The sequence below is a fragment of the Pterocles gutturalis genome, unplaced genomic scaffold (genome assembly GCF_000699245.1).
Source record: "Pterocles gutturalis isolate BGI_N339 unplaced genomic scaffold, ASM69924v1 scaffold4828, whole genome shotgun sequence".
In the NCBI taxonomy this organism is placed as follows: domain Eukaryota; kingdom Metazoa; phylum Chordata; class Aves; order Pterocliformes; family Pteroclidae; genus Pterocles; species Pterocles gutturalis.
This window is the reverse complement of record NW_010125342.1, coordinates 1-20331: the sequence shown is the minus strand read 5'-3', so window position 1 is coordinate 20331 and position 20331 is coordinate 1. Positions and strand designations below refer to the sequence as shown.

At 36.6% G+C, this 20331-nt stretch overlaps 2 protein-coding genes across 2 annotated transcripts; one reads left to right on the top strand and one right to left on the bottom strand.

The window, feature by feature from the left end:
• Positions 1–1386: 1386 nt before the first annotated feature.
• ASNSD1 (asparagine synthetase domain containing 1) lies at positions 1387–7788 on the top strand. The gene is made up of 5 exons (XM_010078514.1): positions 1387–1441; positions 1990–2065; positions 2934–4508; positions 6138–6319; positions 7468–7788. The coding sequence occupies exons 3-5, from the start codon at positions 3027–3029 to the stop codon at positions 7727–7729; spliced, it is 1926 nt and encodes a 641-aa protein (XP_010076816.1). The 5' UTR covers positions 1387–1441; positions 1990–2065; positions 2934–3026; the 3' UTR covers positions 7730–7788.
• Positions 7789–15414: 7626 nt separating this feature from the next.
• On the bottom strand, positions 15415–20115 carry OSGEPL1 (O-sialoglycoprotein endopeptidase-like 1). Its single transcript, XM_010078513.1, has 7 exons — positions 19904–20115; positions 18956–19343; positions 17802–18006; positions 17570–17718; positions 16896–17026; positions 16675–16746; positions 15415–15541 (listed from the first exon to the last, which is right to left on the bottom strand). Exons 1-7 carry the CDS (start codon positions 20113–20115, stop codon positions 15448–15450), a joined length of 1251 nt encoding a protein of 416 aa, XP_010076815.1. The 3' UTR covers positions 15415–15447.
• Positions 20116–20331: the final 216 nt, after the last annotated feature.

Genomic DNA, 20331 nt, shown 5'->3' with positions numbered 1-20331 from the left:
TGTGGCGAGTTCTTGCCGCCGTTAGCTTTCTGGTCAGGTGGGGTTTTTTGGTTCTTACTGCTCCGTGTTGGGCTGGAAACATCAGGTGAGTCGTAGTGAGTGTAGGATCCCTTCAGCTGTATCTGCTCCCGAAATCCCTGTGGCGAGTTCTTGCCGCCGTTAGCTTTCTGGTCAGGTGGGGTTTTTTGGTTCTTACTGCTCCGTGTTGGGCTGGAAACATCAGGTGAGTCGTAGTGAGTGTAGGATCCCTTCAGCTGTATCTGCTCCCGAAGTCCCAAGGGTTTCAGTCGCAGAGGCTGGGCTCCTCACGAATCTGCGCTGTTTTGCATGGTCCCAATAGCTTTGTTTAGCGTGGAATCTGTCGAGTCCTGTGGAACTGCTTTCCCTCGGAAAATGAGTTCCTTTGCAGATGGCGGTATTGTGTAAAATCAGTGTTATCTTTGATTGCCTGGGAAGCTGCAAGGCTAGGGCATAACAGCATTGCAGGCTGTCATTTCTGTTATGCTTGAGTGGCTGGTTTAGTCCATAGCAAAATATGACACTGCTGTTTTGTCTGCTGCAACTGTAGATATAAGATATTGATGTAGCCACGGGAAAAGCTGTCTTTTCTGTGTGCCGCGTTCGCTTTGGCTAACCTAGCTCTGTGGCAGCTTTCTGCTGTTGCACCAATTCCAGGAGACACAAAGTAAGAATGAAGAAAACCACATGGTTTGTTTCTAACAAAAAGCATTAAGTACCTCCTGACTAGAATTTGTTCTGTTTGTTGACTTTTATTACAGTCCTCCTGATTGCTCTTTAGTGTTGACAACTGTCACTGTAAAAGAAAATGGGAATACCTGCCACCTCTGCCAGTGCAATTGAACAGAGTGGTAAATCCCACTAGGGCAGTTAGTGCAAAACTCCAGACCAACCGATAGAAAGGCTTCCATTGCCCTTAATACGGTTTTAGGGGTTTGGGGTTTTTATTTATTTCATTTTGAATCTGGAGAATACCTGTGATTATAAAGTCTATTGTAGATATTATACTAAATTTTATTGTCCAGAGTGATTTGATGTTTTATTAGTTTTTTGTATGCTTTTGTTTTTTCTGAGGAAAAAATGTGATCTTTGATTGTCACTAGCTAGGGGCATTTTGTCCTCCCGGCAGTGATTGCTCTTGAGGGTGGAAGAAATATCAGTCCATGCAAGATAAAATAACTGTTCTAGAAATGGGTTAAGTATTTCGCTTTTATATCTACTTCCACTTTGTCTTAAATAGTCCATTCAGAAAACAGCAACTATATATACATATATCTGTCTTAATGTCAGTAGGCGTGTTCACCACCAGGATTATAATACAGTGGTTTGTTTTTAATAATTAAGTTGAAGTGCATCTTTTGCCTTTCAGATTAAAGAGCAGAAGGTTGTAGTTGATGAGCTTTCTAATTTGAAGAAGAACCGGGTAAGTATTTACAAATCTGCTTTAGGCTATTTTATTTTAACATCAGAGAAATAGGTGTAGAGATGAGAGGGAAAACAAAATTGGAGCACTCTGTCTATAATTTGTTTTAATACAGATTTTAGTACAGAGATGGTCTGCTGTTCTCAGAATAATTTGTCCTCCAAATGATTTGGTTATGTACACTTGTGTGGTATAACACAGAATGTTGTTGGGTTTTTGCCTTTTTGTGTTTTATCTGAGTTATTTCATTAAGGTATTTGAGCTGATCAGAAGACTTCATTTAGTATTCTTCCTTTTCATGTGTATGTGTTTTAAAATAGCAGGTGATCCCACCTGTATGAGGAAGAGAGAAATGCAGAATAGGCATGGGTTGATCATGAAATGTTTTGATGGTACGACATCAGAATGTTGATGTTGTCAGGGCAGAACTTATCTTTCTTGGCATAAAAGTGACAGGGTATCTCGGTGGACCTATATCAGCTTTTGCTGCAGCGTGGTTGTCAGAGTTTGTGGCTTTGACTTAATGCAGTGTTGTTTTTGTTTTACAGAAAGTTTATAGGCAGCAACCCAATAGCAACATATTCTTCCTTGTAGACCGAACCGAAACGCTATCTCAGTGCAAAAGTAAGTTTGCAGTGTAAAAGTTGATCAAATAGTTAACTATTTAAAAGCTGCATTTGTAGCTAGCTGTTAGTGATTTCAAAGGTATATTAAAACGAAAAGCTGTCAACTACATATCAAATGCAAAGTAGACTTCAGACACATGCTTGTTTTTCTGGGTCGGATAAATGCGAAAGTGTTTCCACTTGATATATCAATGTGATAAAAGAGAAAGTGCTGAAGATGTAGGAAGAGTGAGAGTGTCTGCCCCACATAGGAGTCGCTATTCTCACTGCCCCTCAGGAAGATGCGCAGTGCTTTGTCCATTAAAAAAAAGAGTCTGAAAGTTGCATGGGATGAGTAGGAAGAAAGTAAAGACAAGTTAAGCTGGAGGCTAAGTTAGAAATCTTTAGGTGGTTAAAAGGATGGATCTTTGGGATTATGAACATAGGAGAATGGATGATGAAGAGAGCTGATGATCAAACAAATGTTAGAAATTTATAGATTTAGAAGTATAAATTTGTTTTCTGGAATGAACAATTGTTACTTTCATTTTCTTTCCTTTGATTTGAGTGAATAGTGTTGACATCTTAATTGACAGTTCACTTATTATTACAAATGTGTAAATCATGCTATAGTTCACCATTCCCCTTATTCTTATGTTTGCAGTGTGGCTTTTTTTGGAGTCATAATACTTGTATAATTAAAGAGGAATAGGCTACAGTGAGCTGTGTTTAGCACTTTTGGTACTTAATATTTCATGTTTATCTCTTTAATTGAACAAGTGGCTGGAGTTACTAATTTCTTAGCTATACTTTTACCTACTTATAAACTCACTCATAAACTTACCAATTTATGAAACGGATTTTTCATGTATTTCTCTCTTTCACAGATACATTAGATGAATTAAAGAAGGCACATCAGGAGATGGAAAATTCAGAAAAGACTAAAATCAAGAAATAGTCCATCTGAATTGGAAGTCACAATGTGTGGTATTTGTTGTGTTGTTACCTTGTGTAGCCAGCATGCTATTTGTGATCTCTTTAATGAAGACCTACTCTGCCGTCTTAGAAGAAGAGGACCAGACAGTAGTCAACAGTTGATAAAAACTGCATCTGATCTCTCTTACGAGTGTCTGTTTTCTGGCCATGTGCTTCACCTGAGGGGACTGATGACTCCTCAGCCTCTGGAAGATGCCAATAACAATGTTTTTCTTTGGAATGGAGAAATTTTCAATGGAGTGCATGTAGGAGATCTAGAGAATGACACTGAAAAAATGTTTCATCATCTTGCATTATGCAGTAGTGAAGCAGACATTTTGTCACTCTTTTCATCACTTCAGGGTCCATGGTCTTTTATTTATTATCAAGCATCTAGACACAGTTTATGGTTTGGTAGAGATTATTTTGGTCGGCGAAGTTTGCTTTGGCAATTCAATAATGTGGTTGACAGTGCTTTCTGTCTTACATCAGTAAGTGTTTATTCTGAATCAGGTAACCAATGGCAAGAAGTCCCAGCATCTGGAATTTTCAAAATTGATCTCAAAGCTTGTGTAACAACTAAATCTTTGTCTTTAGCATTGTTTCCATGGAAGTACAGCTGCACAGACAAAGCAGTAGAAGAAATATTCATTAATGCTCTGGAACAAGTTTCAAAAAACTTACCAAACCACATAGCTCTTGTGATGAATGAATCAAAACTATGTCTCAGAGCACCAGTTATCCCCTTAAATAAAACAGTTTCTAAAGCTTCAGATAAATGTCCGGGCACTAATATCAGCAGCATTACCCCTGCGGTTTCTGTAGAAACCCTTCAAGGATTTCTTGCAGAGGAACACAAGAAAAAAATAGTCCATCAGTTTATTGATGTTTTAAATGAAGCGGTGAAGAGACGGGTTTTATCTCTCTTTAGAGATGAAGATCAGAAAACAAGAGAAGTTCCAAGCACATCTAGTAGGAAGGCACACGTTGCGGTGCTCTTTTCTGGTGGCATTGATTCAATGGTTATTGCAGCTCTGGCTGATAAACATGTTCCTTCAGGGGAACCAATTGATCTTCTCAATGTAGCTTTCATGATAAAAGAACAAGCAAAGCAAAAGGGTACCGCTGAAAAACATATCCACCGGCAAGTACAGCTTGATTTGCTTTGTCCTCAAGAAAGTTGTAAAGATTTTGATGGTAAAACTGGTGCTCATTTATCTTGTTTTGCTGTTCCTGACAGAATCTCTGGTAGGGCAGGACTGAAAGAATTAGAAGCTATTAACCCTTCAAGAACCTGGAACTTTGTGGAAATTGATGTTACAGTAGAAGAATTGAAAAAAATGAGACGAAAATGCATTAATCACTTGATTTATCCACTGGATACAGTCTTGGATGACAGCATTGGCTGTGCAATCTGGTTTGCTTCCAGAGGAGAGGGTTTTATTAGTAACCAAGGAGAACTGAAACCATATATAAGTCCTGCAAAGGTACTGATTGTTTTCTGCCTTATGTTTGACCTGTGAATGTAAAAACAGTTCTGTTGTTTCAGAAATGAACAGGGGTCTTTAATATTCATAAAGCTTCTGAAATTCAGTGGCAGAATATCGAACAGTTCTGTACTAATAATCTTTGTGTAATTCTGCAGTTAAAAACTGCAGTTACTTCTTTTGTCACATAATGTGCGTGGCTTTTCTTTAAGCTTGAATAAGCAACAGTGTAACTAGGAAAAAAGTAACTGTCATCTATTGCTATGGGTGTTTCAGTTCCAGTAGTGGGTATCTGCTATTCATCCAAACTGAACAGGTTAATAAATTTAGAGATAACCATTTATGAAGTATTATTATTTTGTGCCAGCATCCCAACAGCTGTAAAATTACTAGCTTGATACTTAGGCACACTATGTGAGAAAATCAAAATTAATAATGGCAGAAAAGATGACTCCTAAGAATCTTTTGTATCTAGAGCTTGATTGAATAACAGAACTACAAGAAGTAGGTCATTTTTTTTTGTAACTTATTTCCATGTATGCAGTTGTAAGTCAAATCTTTTTAGTAACTAGATTGTGTTCTTGGGAATTTGATTCCTATTTCTCACTTCCCGATTCCTGATGGTTTATGTAGGGAAGAATAAACTGTTTAATTTCAGGAGTGCGCAGTTCACTGCTGCCTTTGCTTTTTAAGGCTTCTGTTATTTTTCTACTAATTGCTACATCTTAAAGACACAAAAAACTAACAACAAAACCCCCAACAAATGCAATAGTTTGCGTAAAAACTGCTACTGTAGAACGTGGTTGATTTAGTTTACTGATCTACTTGAGGATGTGCATCTCAGATTTGCAAAACATACAGATTCATCTTAGGTCCAGAATATGTTGAAATGGGTCATGAGTTAATAAATTATAAAGTGAAATTGTCGTTCTCCCATCAGTTACTTACTAGTGTGCGCAGGTAAAAAATCAGTTGACCACTAGGTGCTGTCAGATTAGTGAAACACTTGACTGTGTGTGTTAAGAGACTTTCACTTTTGTAGTGAATTGCTGTAGAAAGCACAATAGTGGACCAGATGTAGTAGTGTTTTTCCCTTGATAATGTTTTATATGCTTGTAATTGAGTAGACAGAATTATAAGACACAGTTTTATTTCGTGTAATGCAGTTGTTATTGACCCAGTAGCTGGTAAATTAATCATAACCTGGGTGTATGTTCAGATGACTATTTAGAACCTATGTCATACTGTGAAATCTGCGGCAACAATTTTTTTTTATAAAGGCTGGTGGTGGTTAACAAATGCTGTTTATTGTAATAGAAGCTAACAAAGACATTCTTCAAAGATACTGATGTATTTGTGATGCACACAATATTATTTTGGTGTTTTACCCTTGCCTTGGTAGAAGTGTTTGTGTGTAAATTCACCGATTGTGAATTTACTTCAAGTTTCCAGTGACTTTATTGGGAACTGTTTCACGCTCTGTAAATCTGTAAGGCACATCCCATAATGATAGGTAATATATTTAGAAGACTTTTTTCTCCTTAAGATGTAGTTAAACATTTAAGATCTGTTAAGTTTTGTTAGCTTGCAGAGATATTAAGAAAGATTTCTTTTATTCTCTTTTCTTAGGTTGTGCTGACAGGAATTGGAGCAGATGAACAGCTTGCTGGGTATTCCCGACATCGTGTTTGCTTCAAAAAATACGGCTTAGAGGGTCTGAATAAAGAACTTGAAATGGAGTTGGATCGCATTTCTTCTAGAAATCTTGGTAGAGATGACAGGATTATTGGTGATCATGGAAAAGAAGCCAGGTATTACTGTTTTAACATGAAGCAAAACTGGTTTTGCTGGTTAGATTCTGCTTTTAACACTCCAACAAAAAGCTTACTTGAACCTTTTCTGCATTTTATTGTCTCTAAGTTCTGTTGCAGTTTCATTAATGTGTACTGTGTTGTGGGGGTTTTTTGGTTTTGTTTTTTATGAAGTGGTCTGTAGTACTGTGGGAGAGTTACTTAAAGAAATTTACCAACTTGAACATGGGATTTGCATCTGAAAGTTTTAAGAAACAACAACAGATGCTGGAATAGTCAAAATCAAGTTAGTTTTGTCATGTTAAGAGGAACAGTTTTCTGCACAACTTTGAAGGGTTCTGGTGTGGTCATTGGGGGAGTGACTTCAGAGAATGACAAGGTAACATAGAAGCCATATATTTGTGTCTGTGCAATAAAGGCATAATCAATATCCACTGCATTTCCTGGTTATTAAGTCAGAATAGCTAAAGAATCATTTTCTTTGTTTACTTCCTCCATGCTACCACCAACTTGCAAAAAATTCCTTAGGTGTTGTCCAGTAGCAGAGGCCACCCAGGTGCATGAAAGGTCTTTTCATGTGATCTTTGTGCCAGTGTTTCTCCAAATCTATTCTTAGTTGTTTATTTTCAGTTTAGCAGTTGCAGTGGTGGACAGGCAATGTTGCTAATCATGCTTGTGATTAGATATGAATACCTGGAATTTGGAATGTTGTCAGAATTTCTTGTGTAAATTTTTTTTTTCAAAGTTACAGTGTAGCTTCCTACAGTATTTTTAAATACTTAGAAGTTAACTTGAGAAGTGTTACTTTAAAATTTGTCTTACTTTAAAATTTGTCTTGCTCTTCCACTGTATTTTCTGATTTTCTTCCTAATTTCTGTTTTGTATAAACCCAGCATTTCTGATGCTTGTTCTTACTCTTTGCTTGAGCTTTGAAAACCTCCAGGTTTCTGAGTTTAAACATGTTTCTTTCTCCAAGACAGTGTAACTGCTTTGGAGACTTGCCTCAGTACTGTAACACTAACATTTAAGGTACATCTGTAGTTAGGAATTGGCACAGACTCTGAAGTCCTTGCATGTGGTCAAGGGGAAAACCAAGACTTTGTACAAAGTTTTTAAAGGGTCTTTCCCCATGTATATCTTTTCCTTAGGTTTCCTTTTCTTGATGAAGACGTTGTTTCATTCCTTAATTCTCTGCCCATCTCAGAAAAAGCTGACTTGACTTTACCTCGAGGAATTGGTGAGAAATTGCTTCTGCGCCTTGCAGCCAAGGAGCTTGGCCTTACAGCCTCGACCATTTTGCCAAAAAGGGCTGTACAGTTTGGATCTCGGATTGCAAAACTAGAGAGCAACAGTGAAAAAGCATCCGACACATGCAGCAGACTGAAGTTATTTTCAGTAGATGAATTATAAAGTTGCATCTGCATTTATCCTATATGCAAATTCAGTAAACCTTTGGAATTTTCTTAGAATGTTTGGTCTGTTTTTTTACACACTTGGACATTATTATTAATCAGCAAAGTAAGAGGTGTAGATGTGTACTTGTGCTAGAGACTCGCTATGAATGCATCCTTGGGGAGGAGGGGAATACTGGGCTCTAGGGAAGAGAGGATAGCGAGAGGTTGGCTTTCCTGCCCTTTCAGAAAAGTCTATTTTCATACATTTTCATACAAAGCATATTATATCTATTCCTGCAAAGTATCTCTAAGGGTGTAAGTAGATTTTCAAAGTAATTTGTCAAGTCTATAAAGAAGTATTACGAAAACTTAAGTTTCAGACTGCTTCCAAGCTCTGGTATATTTCTTACAGGTGCTCTGAGGAAAATTGACTCCCTAGTACCTTACCCTGGGATGTTTGCAGGAGTTCTTGCATCATGCTCTAAAGCAGGTGGAGGTGGGACTAAGAGGAGCATTAGGCTGATGAAATGCGACTATTCATTATTTGTTATCTCTGTATTTGTGTTCCAGTATTCTGGGAAGTTACATGTCACCCAGGACCCTAACAAAAAAGAAGTTGTGCTATTTATACATGGGCAAATAGTTTCCTTTACAAACTATGAAGCCTCTCTATTTAGAGAAATGTGAGAAATCATTTTGGATGTCTAAATAGTTTTAGGTAGTAGAAATAAACCATATAATTTTGTGCTGGCAGACTTTTCCATTTATCCAGTTATTCATAATAAGTTAATTTATTATTATTATTTAAGGTATATTTATTATTTATAGTTTCTTGACCAAGTGTTTGGTTCCAGGGGAGGGAAGATATTTTAAAATACTTAATGTATTGAAATCACATTCTGTAATATTTTAGAGCAACCTACAGAAATGTTACTGACTTTCAATGTTGTCCTTAAGAGCTTTACTGTTTTCTTGCAAATACTAGTGTAGTTCTTGATTAAGTAATATTCTCTCTCTTTTTGTTGTTAGCTTCTCTAAGTATTGTGTTTTAGAAACCAGAGAATATTCTTGAAGAATGCTCAGGCCCAATAAAAGCATTCCCTAGAGCTGCATAAGCTGATGAGGCAGCAACCTGCTTGTAAAACTTAGTAGCACAGAAAAACACTAGTGCCTTGTTTGCAAAATCTGACAAAAGTAAGCAGCAAGAATTACTTATGACCATGTCCTCTAGCTGGCTGGCTTAAGAAGATGGCATAATGCTCAGCAGGGATTCCCAGTGGACTGCTGGGCCAGCTAAAAGATTTACGTACCCAGACAGCAACTTTGCTAGCGCTGATGGATTCAGATATGCCCTTGTATTATTAAGAAGTCCATCAGGTTTTGAGAGAATTGGCTGTTGGAATTTGCTGTTTAAACCTTCCATTGGCTCAGATGCAAATTATCATCACAGCGCTTCTTGTCAACTTCCTCCAGTTTACGTTGATAGAAAAATTGGGAAAATTTTGATCAGTGTTGATTACATGGCAGAAGTTGGGGGGGTATATACCCAAAGAGAAATGTATGAGGTCCTTTGAGCTCTGGGGCTCTGAAATGAACATTAATACCGATGGGAAAAACCAAAAAGATGGAAATATTTTTTGAGTTTTTGTTCAGGAGGTGAGTACAAAAACATTCCTATTAAAAATAATACATAATTTTGCATGTAGGTTATACATGGCACTCCTAAAAGCTGGGATTATTACTGGAAAAAATACACATCATTGGATCTTGTGCAGGATTATAAGTTGATATGAAATAGTATAAATTAACACATTTCCAAAAGAGCTCAGCTCCCACTGTGATTGGTCAGGTTTTCAAAAGTTCTTGGTACTCTAAAGCACTCTCTAAGAATAACAAACTCCAGGCTTCTGGATTCTTCAAAATATCTCTAAAGACACAGGTATATATTTTTTCCTAACATTTTACATAGTTTTATTTATATTGTTTGCTGTGTCTGTATAATTAAGATTTAAAATTAGTTGCCTTGCTATATAATATATAAAGTGGTCTTAGAGACAAAAGAATCTTCTAACTTTCTAACTAACATATAACTATTAATTCCCAGGGTAACAGCAAAGTGCATCTGACAAATTTTTAAAACTGAAGAATAACGCTTACATTTAAGTGATACAAACATATTTTTATGGCAGGCAACAATAGTGTTCTAGAAGATTTCATTTGACCTTGTAGAATTTTATACTCATTCCTGATTTGCAGGTCTAATTGATATTTTCACTAATATGATTTTGAGGGAACCTGTGATAAAAATATGAATGAAGATCCAATTTACAATCCAAACTGTACAGGAAAAAGAGTCTTTTATGAAGCCGGCTGATAATATGCTGTTTAAATTGACACTTGTCACCACACAAGTTGAGCAACATGGAAGTGTATTTAGGTTTGATGCACTAAATGGGTCCAGCAATGTGGTAAGATCAACAGAGTAAGATACAGTAGAATTGTATCAGACTGTAGCAGAGGTTCGCTCTTCAGCAAAAGCTTCTGAGGAAACAATTGGAAAAAATTGTAGCTATCTGCAGCAATATAGAGTAACTCAAGTTAATGAACTGATTCCATTTTTACTGGGGTTTAAAAAGAAGATGGAAATCCCAAATTTAAGTGAATGTCTGCAGCCATATCCTAGTAAGAAAACTGTAAATTTTTATAATTCAAATTTGACATAGATATTTTTATATTGTCTAGATATATCATATCTTGTAGATTTTTAATATGTTTAAATGGTAATATATTTATATCTTTTATATATTAAATACAAAAATAACTTTAGTGTTTTAAGCTGTTGTTATATTGCTGCTTCTAAAAAAGAAAAAAAACCCACATCTTTTTTTATAACTTGTGGAGTTAAAACTGAAAGGGAACTGCCTCTCATTTGAGGGGGGGGTTTGGACCAAATTTCAAATGTCAACATTTCCAATATGCACAGGATGAGTATTTTTATGTCCATGCGGGAACCGAGTTTGATGTTAGTACTCCATCAGTACAGGGTATTTCATTAAAGGTCATGATTCTAGTTTGCCATCTGTCTTGTAAGGTATGCGTGTATATGTCGTTACATCTAATAAAGTATGAGAGAATATTGTAGTTGGTTAAAATTAGCATCAGAGATAGGGGAAAAAACATGCTTGCTCCAGGAGTTAATAGGTTTGTCTTACATTGTTGCTTGGTTATCCAAGTAGTTCTTGCAGACCAGGCTAATACAGAGTTCAGTACTTATTTTGCAAATGAGTATGCTGTAAGAATGGTTGCTGCTAATACTGAGCTGTACAGGCTGGCACGAGATTCCTTAATCATAGGGACAGCACTGCCCTAAAAAAAGCACAGCCTTTAGGTGGCATTTCTGGATGGCGCAATAGCAGTCTGAAGAATGATCAAAACAGATTCACCTGAGAAGGTAAAAACTGTTCCCTGAGGGATGCTCCTCACTAGATATGGCTTTAATTTGCCACAATGTGTGATATAGAGGCAAACGACTTTTAAACATGAAATCAGTATTGTACTTTAGCTTCCATGTTTGCTGGGCGTTGGTGAGGCTTGTGAAACTGTAGTTCTAGCAGTCATTTTATTGATGTAAGCAGTTAGCTATTACAGCTGATTTAGTAACTGTTTTCTCGTAGGCTGCCTGTCACGCATCAGGCCATAAGGCTCAGTTGTTTGACATGGATATGCCGGGTAGAGACCATTACCCTGTTCCAGTCATGGAATTTGACGGTAAGAGGTACAGAATGTGCACAGTAACATAGATACTACAGTATAGTCTTTAAAATAATAGAAGTCCTTTCTGATTTCAGATTGGCATTTACTTTGCTAAAATTGCTTAGTATACTATGAAAGGTTGAGAAGAATGAAGATTTTCGTAGCATAAGAGAGAAAAATGTATTTTGATTCCAGTTTGATTTTAACAGATTAAACACCACTCACTATCAAAATTAGTTAAAGTTCTGTATCTGGAGTAAAGTTGCTGGCAACAAAGAGGGTTGCTGGCTAAATATTGTGCAACCATTTGTTTTGTATAATGCACTTTTTATGTAAATAGTGAAACAAAAGTTGTGTAGAAGCAAATGACAACCAGCATTGTTCATCAAAATAGTAACTTGGTGTTTTCAATGCTTTAAATTCAAGCGTGTGAAAGTATTCTCACAAAAGCAATATAAAACTAAGGTTTAAATTGTAAACAAGCAGAGACTGTGGATGGAGTGTTTTTTTTCTTATTTGAGCACTGTAAAACTTTAAAATGTCCTATAGGAGGCAGTGATGGTATTATTTCATGTAAGAAAACAGCTAGTCTTGCTATAAATGCATTAAATTCCAAGTAAATATTTTCACTTGTACTAACTACTCTAAAACTTATTCAAACATATTTCATGAAGATAGAATTTAAAGTTAAAATTATTTTTAGGTTTAAAATCCTGCCAATTGTTTTGACTGTTATGGTTACTGAATATGCTTTAAAAATAAAATTACTCCTAAGGTGATATAAAATTATTACATTCTATGGGTTCTAATAATATCCAGAAGGTTAACAAGCAATGAGGATAAGGCATATATATTGTGTACATTATAGCAGCGTAGGGCTGCAACGAATCTCCGGAGGTCATCTAATTTTCAGCCTTGTGCTGGGTGAAGAATGAACTATTGGTAAAGCATTCTAACAGTGACTTTGATACATAACACGCAGTGACTGAGGAATCTTTTTCAGCAGGTAACATGTTCCATTACTTCCCGTACATAAAATAGAGAGCTTTTCCTAAAAGTTTTTTCAGCCTTTTCTGCAATTAAACTAAGTATTTTAATCCTTCATGCAATGAAGAACAACTGAATACTGGTTTTATAACATGTTAATAGACTGAGAGTTCTTCAGTATATCACCTTCATTGTTTTAGTCAGCCTCCTACTGCAGTAAAAAAACCAACCCTGTACTTCTTGTCTCTTATATGTTATTGTCGTGGTTTATAAAACCAGGGGTACAGTTTTTTCCTAAACACCTGGTGGGCTGAGGCAGGGAACTGGGAGGGTCTCACTCACCACTTAGGGTCACGGGCAAGAGACCGACATGACTCGTGAAGAACAATAAAACAACTGAATTTATTAACTATTTACAATAAGAAGCAGGATATTGAAAGAGAGAAACCACATCTTACACAAAAGGCACTTCTCCCCCATCCCTCCCTTCGTCCCAAAGCCCAAAGGCTTTGTTCCGTACCTCGCCCCCCACCCCCGGCAGCACATGGAGGGGGAGGATGGGGCTGCAGTCGGTTCAAGCCGCTCCTTGGTCTCAAAGTCCCGTGTGTGCCGCGTGCTCTCGTCCCCTCTCCACCTCTTCCCTTTCCTAAATATGTTATTCGCAGAGGCGTGATTGGCCGCTGCTGGCATGGGCGGGTACATCCCGAACAGGGCACTGCCTTCCAAGCAGTTTCTTACAAAAGTGTGGTGTCCCTTCCCCCACTCCCCCTGTTACCAGATGCTAGGAGGGGGCTGGGGGATAACTCGTTAAGAGTCATTTAAAGAAACGGAGCCAACACCTTAACCCCTTCCTCGCCATCAGACAACCCATAACAGTTATTCCTATAATAAAGACCAAATATATGCCTCTTCAGCATTACGTTGTTCATTCATATGAGATTTGATTCCATTAGAGTCCTACAAATCCACCTTGTTATTCCTAGTTGGTATTTCATATTTTCTTGTATTTAAGTGTGCTGTCTACTGAATTTTATTTTGTTGATTTTTTTTAAAAAAGATCATTGTATTTGTAAGTATGTTTTTAGAAGTGTTAGCAGCTGCTTTAAAAATGGTATAAGCTCTGATTTCACCAGTCCCTTTTGTGGTTTCAATTTTCAGCCACAAATAAAAAAAAAGTACAGAATGAGACATTGAAGCAAACCTTTCAAGACTTTCTGTGCTCTGTAATCACAGTTTGTCAAAAGGCCTTCAATAACTACTCACTGAGCACATTTGCAAAGGTGTAATTCTACTTGATTTACTGAGATAGACCAGGAAATTGTCATAATAGCATTTCTCATTCCTTTTTACAAGGTATCTTCACTTGTTCCCATGTTCTTGTTTTGCAAGAGCTTTAAGTGTAAACTCTCAAACACTTCCCTGAAATGCAATAAACATAATAGTGATCTGTTAACTGTGTTTGTAGTATCGTGCAAAAAAGTTTCTGTGGTGTTAGAATCAAACTCGCTGGTCCAAACAACAGTAGTTTTGCAAGGCATGGGACATAGAATGACTCCACCTCTAGTTTATAATGCTGGGCCACTAATGGGAAATCTGTATTGGATTTTATCACCAAACACAGCTATTTTAAGGATTTCTTCCTCCTGCGTGGCCAGAAGGGAGAGACTTTTGAGCAGCAAGACTGACTAGCTTGTTGATCCCAAGGAAGGTACAACCAGCACAAAAACTGGGATAACTGAGATTGGGTGGAAATACGGAGGAAAAAAGGTTTTGCTCACTGTTAGTTTCACAAATTCCAGTCTTTCATCTATGTTGAAATCAGTGAAGCAGAGGTATAAAGATACTGCTGGATAGGGCCTATGAAATGTAATAGTTAAATTTATTAAATTATATATTGCTTTACCAAGAAGATAAACTACTGATGATAAATTATCAAAAGATAAATTACTTGTAGTTGAAATCCCATGAAAACAAGACTTCAGAAATTCTACATAATAAAATGTAAATACTAGGTACTCTTCCACAGCTTTTTGTTCAATGAGTGATCTTAACCTTCTTCCAAAAATTTATTGATTAAATAATACACATACCTTGTTCATTTGTTACATCTTGCCCTCAAGTTAAAAAAAAAACAAACACAAACCAGCAACTTGTTTGTCTGTTTATAACTGTCCCACAAATCCTAATTACTTGTTTCTATTTAAATTGAGGCAATTTTAAACATATGCATTATGAATTAGAAAACTCTTTATATTTCTATCCAAAGAGGTGCTTAATACTTGAAGTATTTATTCCAGTAAATACCATTGCAATGAATAATAACGTAAAAACGTATTATACTGATTATCAAAAGGCAAAGTCAAAGAACCCATTATTCACATCAAAACTAAGAACTGCATCGTAACAGCTCACTTACACTGTTACTAGCTTTACTGAGCTGTTTATAAAAAAAGGAGAAAATTGAAAGGCACTAGCCCTATACCCCCAAAATTTTTTTTTTTTTAAGTAAGAACAGGCTTCTCACACCAGCAGCAGAAAATTAGGTACAGTTGAAATTCAGTTGTACTGGCACAGCTAACACAGTGAGTTCTTGAAAATCTGTGCTCGCTCATGTTCACTTTCTGTAACTTTTCAATCATGAAGGTATGAATTTTTTTAAACTTGTAGTGTAAATTGTAAATCTTACATGAGTTATACATTATTATAAGGTTTATATGTTTAGAGTAAAATTTAAAGTGTAAACAATTGAGATTTTCATTTGTGTAAGTTTGTATTTATTAGAAAGTATACTTTTTTTTAATTGTTTTAATACCTAGAACTCTTAAGACATTTGTGGAACAGTAACTGGTATCATTTTGGTAGTACCACACAGCATTTATTTCTCTGAAAGGTGATTTTCAACACTTGTAAACCAAGTACTGTCAGTAAATGTAACAGCACTGAAACAGTTTTTATTCAACCATTTGTAGTTGCATTTACTCTACTAAGTTATTTTTAAGATGCCAACCATCGTATCTTCTTTTCTAGCTTTGGCACCTTGATGGATTCTTCTTCAACTCTTTTTGAAATATCAGTTCCAAGGGGAGCTCTAGAAAATAATAAAATTATGTATTTTTTTAAAATAAGTAACATTATTGCCGTTATAACACAGCTACACAGATTCACAGACCTTTTTTACAACGACCACGGGAGTCACAGTATTTTTGCAGATTCCCTGCACTGTTAGACTGTGTGACAGTAAAAATGGTCCACCTGCAGCTGTACCTAGAAACACCTTTATATTGAGGAAATGTTTGCATTCCAAACTCAGGAGACACCGTTATGATTCCAAAGCTCTCTTTGGGGAACATTGTTTTATTTAGATTCTGATTTTAGTTAAAAATCCATTTTACATCTCACTGATGAATGCAAGACACATGAGAGATTCACAGGTTATCTCCTGCTTTGATGATCTTAAAGAATGTATAGTCTACAGCAAATAAAACTTAGTGTTTTATTCACTGAGATATATAAAGCAAGTTATTTTTGAAGTAGAGTATTTTATTATATTTCATGTAAAAATTATAAAACCTTTTTTTTTTTTTTTTTTTGGTCCTGAAACCTTCCAAGTCTGTTTTCCTGGAAATGGAAAGGGGAAAAAACGGAAAAAATTTTCACCTTTAAGACCAGATGGTACTTTTGAAATACTAGAATTTTGTTTGGTCTTAAGCCTAAGATCTACTTAAATCCATAGAACAAGTCTTACCTAAAAAGTAATTAAAAAAAGAAATCAGTATTATCAGTAAAAAACCCAGTATTATCAGATGTTATACATCAAATTCTTTTTTTAAATTGATTGCCATGATGAATACACAGTTTGACTTCGAGCATTTTGATTTAAGTCTTCAGTGACTTCAGTCTTCAGTGACTAGGGGGAATGTATTATAGCTTAACTAGCTCCAGTGTTCCCACACCACAATGGTAATAGGCAAATACATCGAACTGTTATGATATGTGGTAATTTAAGTTTCTGAGCCAAAACAAACATAAATGCCAGACACAATAATTTGTATTTCAGAACTACATTGAAAAGGAAGTGCTGGTAACTGTTAAAGCTTATATGCACTGCAAAGACACTCCTCATTAGCTTCTGCCACTCTTTTTAGTCTACACCTCCTTCCACTTTCACTGGCCATAGTGAATAAGGGAAAAAACAGACTGTGAATGAATTGAGTCACTTACTTTGGTTCATAGCGGATGCCATCAGTACTATATAAAACACCAAGTCCTGCACGTAACCTTTCAATGCCATTCCTAAGCAAGAAAGCAATTATGTTAAAATGTACATTGTAACTCTCTGAATATGTGGATGTGCTTCAGTCACCATGAACAGAAGTTCTTTACTCTAATGTCAATTTTTAAAGAACATTATAGAAACACATGCAAAGAGAAACAACTCTTACCATGCAATCATAACACCATTATCAGTGCACAGTCTTGGAGGAGGACACAGAAGAGCAAAATTATTTGCATCTGCCAAAGTCTGTAGACCTTTTCGGATATACTGATTACTTGCAACTCCTCCTGATACAACCTGACAGCAGTTTCCCAGAGAAAAAAAGGCATTAAATCAAAAGTACTGATGGGTCACACTCAACTAACATCCTATTCACAGACAGGTTAGCAGATTAAGTTCTGCAGACAGCCATAAATAACACGTTTGAAGATTAAAACATATCTTTGAAGATGAAAACATATCAGAAAAGAGTATGATAAGTGAGCTTATTATGCTAAAAGAGATTCCTGAATAACTAGAACAACTGAATAACTATAACTGCATGCTATGACTAGAACAGCTGTCAAGTACTGGGGAGCACTAGGTCAAATGATGTGGCATAAATTGTTATGAAAGGTTGGATTAGATAATAAGAAAATCTCTTTCTATCTCAAAACCAAACTATGAAAGGCTTTATTGTAAATATTTATATGACTATTACTTTAATCCTGGTATTTTAACAATGTAATACATACTGACATCTTCCTCACCTGTCAAGGAAGAAAGTACAACAAGCCATCTGCATCTTCCAATGATGTTATATGGTCAAATATAAACAGGAAAAAAATAATGTATACTCACCAAAGTTGCATTTTTTGATGATAATATGCTATTTTTTATGCAGAAGAGCATGGCTCGATATGTCCTCTGGATAATATGAACAGCCACTGCATGCTGTACAGCAGCAGCAATATCCTTAACACAGGATAGGATCTCACCTTCTTGAATACCTATGAAAATGTACGATCAAATGGGTTTTGCTTAGTACAGGTCATCAAAAACATGGTTTATATCTGAATTTGTTTAAAAATACCTTCTTCTTTTTCTTTTTGTATAATGACTCTATTGACAAGGTTCTGAAGTCCAGAAAAAGAAAAATCACAGTTACGATATTGTTGCATGGGAGGTCTGAATGTGTGTTGTTGCCAGTTTCCACCTTGAGCCAAGTGCTCTATCGCCTTCCCTCCAGCCATGCTGTGGCACTCTGGGTGTTTTCTTAGAGAGAGTCTTCTTGCTACCTAAGGAGATAATAAACAGCAGACTCAGAAGAGAGAGCTAAATTAATTCCTTCTGTAACTGCATCACTGTATTGTAGTGCATGGAGTAAAATTAGACACCACAAAATCCAATCCAACATGAAATTGCAAACAGGGCACAATAAAGACAAGACATAATGCCAGCTGTTGTTTTGGGTTGTTGTTGGGTTTTTTTGTTTTGTTTTTGTTTTTTTCCTGGAGTAATTAGAAATGCAATTCTAGAACAATTTGGGCAAACATGAGGATCAAAAAATTTTGCAGGGAAACATTAATGACCCAAATTTTATTCTATAGGAAGCACACACGGACTGCCATACTGTATTTACCAGATAAACAGGAACAAAGTTGGTTTCAACTTGCATCAATCCCCTTTCTGACTCCACTCACTCTCCCACTTTTTTAGTTAATACACACAAATACTGTTTATAAAGTCAGGCTGTGTTTGGAAACAAAACTGCAAGTGACCAATTTTACAGACTGTACTCAGTGACCCAGAAATCCTAGATCATTCTGAAACCCAAACTAGGCTTCAGAATGAAGAAAAAAAATTCTAAGGAATGTTTTAATGTGTATTGTTTTAAACCTGACAGTATCCTTTAAAATATCACTACCAATCTTCTCAAATTCATACAGCCTGTTTGTATAATGGGTATCAATGAAACTTCCAACACTACTTTTGGTTATGTTGTCTACTTGCTAAAAATAGAATTAATTTACAGATGTTACAACTGATGCTATGCATAGATTTGTTAAAAATCTATGCCTCCTGTGTCTTAAATCTATGGTATTTCAAAATACACACACAAAAAAAAAGTAAAGCTCGTGTTGCACTGTATTACTGTCCTCAGGCTGATGATAATACTACCATTATGTAGTATAATTGCAATAAAAAGAAGAAAAAACTAGATTCACTTATGTAAGGCAATATTACCTTATCCAGCATGTCACCTGGTGCTATATCTATGGTCTGTCCAAGCAGAAGGAAATCTGAAACTCCTTGTGCTATTGCCAAGATGCAGTGGCCTCCAGAGAGCAGAAGAACCAAGAAGGGAAATTCCACGTGATGTGTCAGTCTGATGGTCAGTGCGTGAGCCTCCATGTGATGAATGGGTATGAACGGCTTCTGGTACCTGTTCACCAAGTTCAAGCTGTACTGCAGTCCCACGCCAAGGCTTAGGGCAAGTCCTGGTTTTACCGTGGTTGCAATAGCCGCTAGTTCACGTACAGAAATTCCACTGACCCTAAGCGCCTCTTCTACTACTTGCTCGATGTTTTCTCTGTGAAGTTGCTGTGCCACCACAGGATTTATTCCACCTGCTCTAGTAAAAACAAAGAATGACAATACATTTGTATTTCGTAACGGATAGCATGGCATAAAAATAGATTTTAAACATCTCTTAACCTTGCCATATCCTGCCTGTTTCCTTAGTACATTCTCAAATGGTGTGTAAAGGGCATCTATGCACTGAAGAGAGCGTAATTATCACTGGGAGGTCAGAAAAAGATGTAACTTGCCCTTTTTCTGTACATGCACCTGAATGCTGTTCAAATATGCCTATATTTGATTAATTTTCCCTTAAAAAAGTGAGACATTTGGTGGTTTTAACAGTAATAATGATTTCATCCTTAATTCAAGCTAAATAAGTAATCTGTCTCTTTTTGAAAGAAAATACTAGAGGAAACTTGTTAAATGCACAGCATTTCTTCCCTCCACGCTTAGTAATTCTCAAGCAGAATGTGGTGTGCCCCAAGAGAGGTCTTTACACCTACCCACTTCTTACCGAGTTTTCTGGAGGACCATTGTACAGATAATATTGCAACTAAGAACAACAATAAAATCATTAATAAGGCAAAAGCCTTGAGAGAAGTATATTCTTACTGTAAATGGACTTCCTTCTGACAGTGCAGCGCTTCTCCCAGAATGGTGCCAGCATCATCCACCACAGCCGCGCCGGTGTCATCGCAGCTGGTCTCTATTCCCAGAACCAGCTTCCCCAGACGCTGTTTTCCAGAGCGCGCAGAGCTGCTCCTCAGCCACGCCGCTCGGCTGCTTTTAACCGATTTCAGAAGGCTTTTGGCCACGCTGTTCATTGTTTAAAATCTAGCTGGTAGTTATGCCTAGGAAAGAACTGTACAGCTGTTATTAGTGGAGAGTTTTCAAGCATGTGGTCTGATTTTCTGAAGCAGGGGTATTACTTTTGAAGTTATGAATGGCTACACATATTTAAGACCCTGAGGGAAAGAAAAGAAAAAAAAAGAGCCGGGAGCTTATGGCTGTGTTACCGTAACAATGCTTCAAGAGCGCTG